This window comes from Buteo buteo, chromosome 6, assembly GCF_964188355.1.
Source record: "Buteo buteo chromosome 6, bButBut1.hap1.1, whole genome shotgun sequence".
Classification (NCBI taxonomy): Eukaryota; Metazoa; Chordata; class Aves; order Accipitriformes; family Accipitridae; genus Buteo; species Buteo buteo.
In genome coordinates, this window is record NC_134176.1 from 53,795,486 (window position 1) to 53,806,266 (window position 10,781).

At 47.9% G+C, this 10,781-nt stretch overlaps 1 protein-coding gene across 9 annotated transcripts in view; it reads left to right on the forward strand.

The window, feature by feature from the left end:
* TSPAN18 (tetraspanin 18) overlaps positions 1-10,780 on the forward strand; it is a 130,050-nt gene extending 119,270 nt beyond the window's left edge. For all 9 annotated transcript variants that reach the window (XM_075030970.1, XM_075030964.1, XM_075030972.1 and 6 more), the window contains 4 exons: positions 2,228-2,326; positions 3,552-3,731; positions 6,248-6,331; positions 7,260-10,780. In XM_075030970.1, the coding sequence (XP_074887071.1) occupies positions 2,228-2,326; positions 3,552-3,731; positions 6,248-6,331; positions 7,260-7,307 (411 nt within the window). In that variant the 3' untranslated portion in view covers positions 7,308-10,780. The remainder of the gene's footprint in view (positions 1-2,227; positions 2,327-3,551; positions 3,732-6,247; positions 6,332-7,259) is intronic.
* The last annotated feature ends 1 nt before the right edge of the window (position 10,781 follows it).

Sequence of the window (10,781 nt, forward strand, 5' to 3'; positions counted from 1 at the left end):
CAGACTTCATCAGTGCTGTTACTAGCTTCAGCGAAAGGGGGGCTGTGGGCGTGTGAGTAGGACTGTCTTACTGACTTTTATCCTCCTTTGTCAGCAATTTTTTAAAAGAAAGATGCTTCTGCTGATGGATTTTTTTTATTTTTTATTTTTTTTTTACATTTTTCTGAACTTCAGATGCTCAGGACAAACAGTTTAAGAGCAACAAAACGGAATCAGTTATTTTCCTGGCAAACTTACCCTTGCAGCACTAGGCTTTGTTTTACGCCAAGTCTCGTAAAAATCGCACACAAACTCTGAACAATTTCCTCTGGGGTTGCTGCTGTCAAAATAAAGGTTTCACTTTATATTTAAATGACTCTTTTGTTTTAGGCCCCGCCAAAGGCAGTCGGCTGGGATTATTACCAACGGTAATATCAGTTTCAAAGTCCACGCTTTAGCAACAGACAAGCATAAAAAAATGTGCTGCTGTCTCTGCAGGGTAGGAAGCTACGTGGATAAAGTATGCAGAGAAAGGGAAGGAAAGGAGAACACTGAGAACGTATTTCAGCATCTTCTAACCTGACCTTCCCTCAGCGCGCCAAATTCCCAAAGGCAAATGCCATGTCCTCTGGTATTTTAATATTCAAAAGCAAAAAAAATGAGTTAAAATGTCCCATAAAAGTGATTTAGGAATTTAGTGGCATATGTAATTAAAAGGTAGTGAGATTGAGCTGCCTGCATCATTCAAGTCTTTGTGACAAAGTTTTACCCATATTGATGTAGTCATTAAATTTGGCCTTAGTTCATATTTGTAAAAGAGAAGTCAATATTAAGTGGTATTTGGAGGTCTTTTAAAGAGTCACTGCAGCTTTCTCTTTTTTCCTTAAATTTTGTGATACAGTTACAAAGGAGACAAGCAATTTTGTGTTTGTGCTTTTGTGCCCACGCATACATCTCATACATTTGTATATGTATGTGCGATATTTCACGTTGCATATCAAGAACCTGAAACCAACTTGTAGCAGTATACGTTACTGCATGTGCAGTGCTGTATGAACAACAGGAAAAAAGAAAAAAAAAAAAAGAAAAGGGTCTTTTTCAGGCAGCTTAATACCTGATCCTGCAAGGATGCAACTAGAGCAGTGCTGTACCCAGCTGAGTCCAACCCCCTTCACTGAGGCTTTGCAGTGGCAGAGAGATTGTGCCTGTGTGGATCACAAATCACAAGGTATTTTGGAGAAGGGACCACACAGGTCAAGACCTGCTGGGAAACCTGAAAAGGGGATTCCTTGAAGTTTTCATCCTGAAGTGATAGAAAGGCAGTAAGGTTGAACTGGGGTGTTCAGTTTAACAAGGCTATTAAGTTTGTACATTTACTAGTCCTCCAGAGAGTGATCCTAAGTAAATGTAATTTCAAGGCGTCTAACTTCTTGAGAAGACTCTGAGCCAAAATGTTCATTCAGTTTTTCTTTTTTACTGTAAATGTAAACAGGAGTAAATGAAATTCCATTTGTTTATATTGTTGACCTTAGGAAAAATGTTTAAATTATCTAAACATTGGAAATATAAAGAGGATTTTTTTTCTTCATGTGTGTGGGTTAGTTTAGATAATCTAAAGCATTGTCAGGGAGATGGTCTTTTTCCAATTCATGAATCGAACATTTCATATTCATTATGTTTTTTACTTCCTTTTCATTCCCAGAAAGTTTCATATTAGGGCTTCATTCTGCTTTCTAACACATGGAAGTAAATTCAGAGCAGTTCCCTTGTCATTAGTAGGAAGTTAACTGGTTTAAAATGAAAAGTGAGGGGAAAATCGTGCTTTGATTGCAGACCTCATGAAGGATAGTAAACTAAAACTACTATTCGGGTGTGGATTTGAAGATATTTCTAAAATCTGGTTTAGTCCTGTTTCAACTTAGGAAACACTTTCAAATAGCATTGAAAATTTAAAAAAAAATCCGACCAACCTTTAAGTGTAAACATTATCTTGTATAGATATAATTCAATCCCTGATTTTTAATGAGCAACAGTTTTATTCAACAGGTACCATTGACCATGGATATAGTTATGGTTCAGCCAGTGGCTTTTCCCATGTTTCCACTCTGAGGTTTGCAAAAAAAAAAAAAAAAAGAACAAAACCAAACCAACCAAACAGCCCCCACCATTCACAGAAGGGAACTTTGGGAAGCGCTTGGGAAAGGTGTTGGCGGTAGCCTTTACATTTCCACCTGTCTGTGCGTTTCAGCTGACCAGAGAGTTTTTCACCAAGGAGCTGAAGAAGCATTACCTGAGGAACAACGACACGGACGTCTTCTCTTCCACCTGGAACTCCGTTATGATCACAGTAAGTCCGGCCAGCAGCCGTCGACAGGGCGCTCAGCCCTCACCCTCAGCTCACTTAGGGTCAACCTGCTTCAACCATCCCGTCGCATCAAGCGCAGCGCCGGGGTTTGTGGCGGCGGTGGGAGGGAGACGAAAGAATTCGGCTGGCAGCCGGTCTTTCTCAACTGCGTCAGCTCTTTGTGGTTTCCCAAAGCCCGAGGCGTTTGACCTGTGGGTACCCCCAGCTTTCAAACGGCGGCCACAGAAAGCTGCGGAGCTGTCTCCAGCTGAGCGTCGCCGCGTTTACCCCGGACCTTTCACCTTGCAGACTACTTCAGAACTATCCCGAGCTAACGGCAGCCCCAAACTGGTGCTAACTAACGGCTTTTTGTTAGCTCTTGTGAAATGAGTTGGTAGCTGTCAGATTAAGCAAGGGTGTACCTAACGGTGTATTTTCAGTATAGAAATATTAGCCATCAGAATTGACTTTGTTATTACAGTCCTAATCAGGCAGGTTACAGATGGACTGTCATTGGAATTGGAGTTGCTATTATCTACTGCAAGAAGGGGTGTGTGTGTGTGCGTACAGATGTGAACCTAGTGCTCAGTACAGCCCGTGGTGTATCTCTCCAGGAGTGAAGAGCAGGATGTCAGGCTCTGCAGATGAAAAGTCAATTTTAATCTTAAAAGAAAAAGATGATTGCTGCCCTTCATGCTGATTCAGGACTTTAATAAAGACATTTCCTTTTGCTGACTGAAAGGAGACAGAGTCAGAGTATGACTTGAATCCTTAAAAAGGACCTGACTTGAATCGTAAAAAGGGACTTTACTTGAATCACCTAGCAGTGCCTTTGAGCAGCAACAATTCTGGCCATTAGCTATGGGGAGGGCGGGCAGTTGGGAGCCTGGGTTGTACTGCTGGCTCCCTTACAGACTTACTGGGTGATCTCAAGCAAGTCGTTCTGGATGTGCTCCAAAGCCCTGCGTAGTTCGTGGCAATATTCCCAGTGGTACCTTAGAGTCTACAGTATGACACAGGAACAGTGGGACTTTATAAAAAGGCTTTGATGAAACAGAAGCTCCAAGGTACAAGCACAGCCCACTTCTTTGGAAACAACAGTTGTTTTGTCTCTGCTTTGACCAAAGCTTTGATCGCTACAAGAATAGGTCTTTGGTAGATTTCTTATATCTGCTTTCAGGGCAAAGCATCAACTTTGTCTTCCTTTCTTCTCTGTGTCGCTCCCTAGTTTGCCTGCTGTGGAGTGAACGGACCAGAAGATTTTGAAGCTGTCCCTCATCTTCCATACTCCTCTTTGGAAAAGGCGACACCAGAGGCTTGTTGCCAGCGAGAACTCCAGAGCCGGGAAGGAATGTTTGTCAACAGGGAAGCCTGCCTCACAGGCGTCGAGAGGTTCCAGAACCGACAGGTAAGGGAAGCTGAACAGCAGGAAAAGGAGTTTCACAGTGGGCAGCCAGATGGCTGCAGTGGTCGTGGGTAGCTAGCGAAACTGGCACGTCGTGCCATTCTGCCTGCAGCTTGCATCCTAATTACGCTTCTGCTGATAGCTTTTGAAGTCATGGTACATGTCTGATTTTGAAAATCCCCTTTCGTTGTGTCCACTGCTAAGTCTATGTTGTGCTGTATCGGCAGAAATAGGAAGATATTCCCAAGGGATTGAGAGGTGGAGTGGAAATTTACATCAATTTTATTGTGTTTTGGAAGGTTAGTACTATCTCTGAGAAGTTAATTAGCAAGCCAGCACAGGTCAGGGAGGATGGGATGGAGTTGGCTCTTACTGGCTGCGCTAGTGGCTCCAGTTTCGTTCACAAAGATTCCTCATCAACGACATACGCAACCAAGAGATCGAGGGTTAAACAGCCACAGAAAGCCATGGCTGTTTTCCAAGGAAGAGAAGTGTTGGAAAGCTGCATTTCTCTGCTCTTTTACTCTTTATAGTAGAAAAAAGGCATTGCTTTTGCCAGGCCTCTCAACTTGGCAATTTTTCCCAATACTGGACTGGAACAAGACAGTTCAGCGTAATGTCATTGCCGCTGATACTGCAGTCATGTTTCCTTACAATGTCACTGAGATATGAAATTGAAGAAACTTTCTAGCAAAGTTCCCGACTGTGTTCACCTCAGCCTTAATAAGCCAGCTGAGCTCTGTACTGACCCTATGTACAAGCCTCCTTTTCTCTCCAGACTAAGCAGCGGTCCTCTTCTCAGCACTTGATAACAGATTGTGAAAGAGAGTAAAGGAGTTTGGAAGCAGCGTGTGAGCTCTTCCTTGCCTGGCAGCTGGAAATGATTGGCGAAGGCACTTTGGGTGAGAGATCATCACAGACAGCACCGTGCTGCTTCTGCCAGGTCTGATTGCTGTGAATAGATGGGGAAGGGAGAGGGAGATAACAAACAGCAGGAAGGGAGAGAGAAACGCGTTTTGAGAACGGGCGTTAAAGCAGATAACAGATTTAGCTTTCCCTGAGTGGTGATGCTGAGGTTTACCACTTCTATGGAAAAGGAAGGTTTCCCGTGAGCCCGTGTCACCGTGATATTGGTGGGAGAAGCTGCGTGCACAGCGAGTGTCACCAAAGCACGCAGTGAGGCACTTCTGTAAAATGGGATAGACGCTCCCAAGCAACTGATGGCCGAATTCAGGCATTCTGGGAGCAAAGTCAGGCTCTTGGGACCCCGTGCTGGTAGGATGGTGCTGGCCACGCTTGTGGTCACCCCTGTTCGTAGCCAGCTGAGCTGGAAGTTGGGTTAAGGTTGGAGTTCTGGCAAGCACCCAAACGTTTTGTTGCTGGGCTAGATGCTTTTCCTTGAAAATTGGGCTGAAACGTGACCAGAACAGAGCTGCTGGGGCTGTCCCGTGTTGACAAAAGCGTGGTTTTAACAGCTCGGTTACTGCCCCAGCGGTGTGGGCTGCCAGGGTCTGCCTCATGAGGGGGTCCTCTCTGTGCTCACCCTCGCTCTCGTCTGGTTGTGTCTTACTCACAGTGAGCAGGGTCTGGCACAGACACCGGTACGTAACTGTTGGGCTGTCTTTGCGGTTCAGACACTTTCTTTATGGGTGGAAGGAAAAAAAATCAGGTCATTGAAACATCCCAGCAGTATGGATGGGATTAAATGTGTGTGTGTGTGAAGCATATGCTCAGTGGGGAGGAGAGCTACCTTTTACATTGGACAAACTCCAATCTACTTTTCTCTTTACGTGTGACCTATTTGCAGAAATTTGCCGGTGGGTTGGAACTTTAGGCTGGGAGAACTGAGGCCGGGATAAGCTGGTGATTTCCAAAACCATCCAGAAACCATTGTGGAAGATCTAGCTGCTGTTAATTTTATGAGCTATAATAAATGACATTAAAGATGATGGTCGCTATGCTGCATCAGTGGAAGGATAGCTGTAGTGCATGGCCCCAAGTTCGTAATGAAATTAATTCTCCTAGAGCCAGAAGATCAGCAGGTGTTCATCCGTGCTCTTTTGGGGGAAGGCATGGAGAAAAGGTCCTGGGGTGTGAAAGAGCTGCTGGCTATGAGAGAGGATTCAAGAATCTCCTGCCTTGGCTTTAAAGAAACCGTCCTTTTCCCTCACCAGCCCGGGCTGCCTGCCCTGAGGGTCCTGTCCTCTGTGCTTAGTCTCAGCCCTTTACAGAGGTGGTGCCTCTCCCCTGGTGCTCCTCTCTGCCCTGCAAGAAGTCGCAGTTCCTCGTGGTCAGCGAGGGGTTGTGGATGTGAACCCTTCCGATCCCGCTACAGCAAACCCTTCCCCCCGCCGGCTCTGTCCCGTGGGTCTCTGCCTCCCATTTCGTGGGGCTGGGTGAGGGAGCCGTGCTCATGGTGCCTGGGTCCGAGAGCACCTCTCGTACTAACGAGGGCTACGCTGTGAGAGCAACGCGATGTGCTGCTCGGGCACGTCTCACCACTATTTTATCCTTCCTAGGGCTGCTACACTGTGATCCTGAACTCCTTCGAGACCTACGTGTACCTCGCAGGAGCCCTTGCCATTGGAGTGTTGGCTATCGAGGTACTTACGATGGCGTGACTAGAAGAAAAGCGGTGTCGGTAGATGTCCAGCAGCCAGGCAAACGGGCAGGTTTTTCCCTTGCTGGGGGAAAAACCGCTCCTGCAAAGCGCGAGCAGGTTATCGACTTGTGGTTTTAATTGCCCGGGTAGTAGTAGTGCCAGCTCGCGTTGGGCTCGCCGCAGAGCTCGCGCCCTGCCACGCTGGCCACGGGGGCTTCGGGGACCCACCGCCTGCCCCGGGACCCCATGCAGTCACTGCCCTCGTTGCAGCAGCACCCCAGCAAGCTGACTAATCTGTCATTTGGTTAACGTGTTCAAACTCTGCCTCTGCTTTCAAAAGTTCTGTTTAGAGGCTGAAGCCGTATTGGCTCCAGAGCATCTTCGTTATCCTGCATCAGTACCTGCTCTTTGGTGATATTTCTCGGGAACAGACTTGACATTAGCCCAGAACCGATGTCCCAGCAGCATCGCTGGGGCAAGGCTGGGTGCTTTCCCCTGTCTTGTGCAAAGGAGAGGGATCTGGGCAGGGAGCCCCAGCAGCCCCCACAAATGCCAGGCTGTTCCCGTCCCAGGCAATGACAGTGATCTGCAGAGCAGGGACCGCGGGTCCTGCTCCCTTGCGACGCCGAGGGCGGTTTGGGAACGAAGCCAGGCTGGCTGCTGTAACCACAAACTGTTTGGGAGTGGGCAAGGGAAGGAGGGGAGGGATTGCCTTCAGGGGAAAAAAAAAGAAGTTTTGCCACAGCCTGCTCCCCTGGGTGGTGAGAAGGGTCCCCTTCGCTGTGTCACTGACTGCTGGGCAGGAGGGAGCGATGGGAGCGGTCCCAGGGCCAGGGAGGGCTTTGCCGATCTTCTGGAAGATGCAGCTGACTCTTGTGGTTCTCTGTTTTGTTTTTGCCCTTTTCTTCCCTTCCCCCCCCCTTTCCCAGCTGTTTGCCATGATCTTTGCTATGTGTCTCTTTCGAGGGATCCAGTAAGAGGCGGCCCATGAATCACCACGTTCCCCACGTGCTCAGAAGAAAGAAGGAAAATCAGAAGAAACAAAACCTGAAAACACCCAAAAAACTTTATTTTTTTTAACAAAATGGGGTAGGGGGAAAAAAAAAAAGAAAAAAAAAGAGGGTTGTAATATATGAATGACCAAAAGGATTGTACTTCAGGGGCTGGAACTTTGAGGTGATGTGCACTACACTGTACACCAGACCCTTGCCCAGAGCCACCCGCAGCAGCCGTGAAGCAGGAGCCCAGCGCAGCCGATTGCACTAGAGACTGATGGAGCCGGTGGGGGGGAGCGGGAGGACAAGTAGAGCTGCCTCTCCCGCAAGGCCGTGCCTACCGTTTGCGACTTTTATCGTGCTTTAGACAGCAAAGGACTAAAGAACAGGCACGCGGGGGCTGGATAAGGCAACAGGTTGCCCGAAGTCTGTGACTGCCCAGGTGGGCTTGAAACAAGCGGCGGTGGCTCATCTAAGAAGTAGGTAGTCATCGTTTGCACGGTTCTGGCTTTAATTCCCAGCCACAAAATGAAAACACGCGTTCTTCAGTGGAAGCTTTGCCCCTGTCACCTGAAACTTGTCAGAGAAGTCAAATGCTTCAGCGAGGCTGGCTTTTCTCTGGAGCCCCAAGCAGGGGCAACGTGGTCTCACTTAGCGATGGGACTCAGCTAAGGCTGGCTGATGGTCAAGAGTTTGGTGCCTACCTTTCTGTCTTTACTAAGATTTACTGTTCATTGTTGTGAAAAAAAAAAAAAACCCACCCAAATGGTTCCCTGCTGTGTTCCCATCTCCTGGGAAAAATAATGGCTCTGGTCAAGAATCATTGATACTGCTACTTTCCTGAGAAGGGGAGGAAATAGTCTTTAAATCTTGTCAGACTTTGCCTTTCCCTTCATACTTGCAAAAATGGTTTGTGGTGCTGTAGCATAAATATTTGCAGTGGTTCTTACATGCTTTCCAGCCCTAAGGGGAGGTCCAGGCATGGCGCTGGATGGAGGAGGCTGAGGTTTGTCAGCCACTCCCATGCTGTTTGCCTGAAACAGTCTCGTGGCGTCATTTCTGCTCAGAGGATTTCCCCCGAGATTCTCCCCACGGGCTCGTGACGAAAGCATCAAGTCAGAATTGTTGTAGTCTGCCTGTTAGTTGCGAGTGTTTCCTCCCTCGAGATAGTTTGCCATTTCACTAACGTGTCATCTGCTTAACCAATTGGAAGTGAACTCGAGAAGGACGCCCGGGACTGGACCTCGGTCAGAGATTACGATGGAACGGCCGAGGCCCCCGGCAGGCTCTAAGAGCACCCAGCGTGCAGCCGAACCGGTCCAGCCGCTGCTCCCAGTGGTCGTGGTTATCGACCTGGACAGGTCACTGGTTTCTCTCCTCTGGAAGCATTAACCCCTGTTGCCTTAATTGTTCATCGGGTCACACCCTCACCCCAAACTCATTTGACTTGGGGGGGAGGACAGAAGGGGCTGTGGTTTCTTGTTTAGCTTAGGTCTTTTTACGGATTTTATAGGCTCAGATTACGGAGCACTTTTATATAGCCAGCCCCTCTGAAAGCTGTAACCGCTGGCAAGGAAGGAGAGAGGGCAGAAGGCAGCAGCGAGGAGCCGAACAGTAACCTCGTGCCCGTGCCCTGGCTTTGCAGCAGCAGGTACGTTATCTGGCTGTTCCCTTACACCACTGTGTCCCTTGAGCTCTCCCAGTGGCACCGCACAGGCTACAGGGAAGGGAGGAAAGCAGCAGAAAGCCCGGTCCGTAATAGACAAAGAACCTGGCTAAATATCCAGGTTGGGGGAATGGGGATGCTACGGAATAGGAAGGGGGCATTAGAGCTTTTTCAAGCTTCATTTGAGACCAGCAATTTGCTTATCAGCAGGAGAGGACCTGGGCAGGTAGAGCTGCAGCCCCCCCGTGCCGCAGTCAGCATACTCCAGCGACAAAATAGGCAGCCAGGGCTGCCGAGTGGCCTCAGATGTTCCATTAAACCTTGTGGAAAGCTTTTCTGAACTATTTCCCTCTGGACCTTCTTTTAATGAGGCATTTTAGCATTAAATTCTGGTCTGTTGTTTAATGAAGGAAAATAGTTTTGCTAGCCAAAACCCAGCAGTGTTTGTACCCAGCAGCAGGTGCTCCGCTCAAGATAGGAAAAATCTGTTGCATCTACTACTTGCAGGGAATGGGCTGAGCAGAAACCAAGCTTATCTGTTCTGCTTCTGCCTCAGGAGCTGGTGTCAGCACTGTTCTGGGAGAGCAATTCCCAGGGGAGGAACAAAACCATCAGCAGAGATGGTAATTTGGCTGGAGGTGAGTGAGAGACGCAGAACTGCCCTCCCCCAGCCTCCCAGTTTTTTTCCTTTTCCCTCAGTTTATTATGCAAAGGCCTGGCTGTCTCAGGTCAGAGCCTGGAAGGCGAATACCCTAATTTGTGCATGGTGGGGGGCTGAAGGAGGGGGGAAAAAAAAAAAAAAAAAGCCTTAAAGCCTTTTTCTGCCACCAGTGGCATGGGGGAAAAAAAAACCTGTCAGAGCTGGGGAACCAGACCGAAGCAGCCAGAGTGCGAAGTGATGAATAGACACACGTGAAGTAGGATTGCTGCTGGGTCGTTTCTCTTTGCCTTTCCTAATTCTGTACTCATCACCTTGTCTGTTTTTAGCTTTCTCACTTTCTCTCTCCCTAACGGTAGTCCCTGTATCTTTTAAAAAAAAAAAGGATCTCTATTCATCTGTTACTCTGGCCTTTGCACAGCTGTTTTTCCTCTCTTACCTTCACTGATCCCCTATTGCTCTTTTCTGGATGAAGACTTCAAATCCTCTCTGCAGCTGGCTAGCGTGCCACTGGGAACGCAGCTTGAAACCCCAGCAAAGGCCAGGCAGCACTTTTTAAACAAGAACTGGAGATAGCTGTAAAGAGACGTGCAAATCTGAGAGGACCTGTGGAAGTTGGTAACAGGCAGAATGAATTTCCCCTGGGGGAATTTAATGAACAAGCAAGCCCAGAAAGCAGACTCCTGCTGTATGGCAAAGCATGTAAATTTGTTGGTTTTTGTCCCTTGGTTACGTGGCTGCCCCCTCTGTTGTACAGTAGCTTTCAGAACAGTAGGCAGGAGAAGCGACTGTATTTTTATATTTGTTTTTTTAACAGCTCTGCTGAATATTTTGGGGTCGGGGGCTCAAGTTAGATTCGCTGCTTGCTGGAGAGCTCTGGGCAGGCTGGGGACCAGGGGGAGCTGTAGCACTGGGAGCGTGGCCCAGGCACCTTGGTGGGAAATAGGAGAGAGCAGCCTGTGCCTGCAAGCCCACAGCCCCTCTCAGCACCCCTGCCTCCTGGCTGTTATTTAATGCTCAACTGACTGTCACGAATGCCTGGGAAAAGGGCTGCGTGTGAAATAATGTTTGAAATCTATTTTAAAAAAAATTGTAAATGTTCTTTTTATTAGATAGTGGAGCTAATTTATCC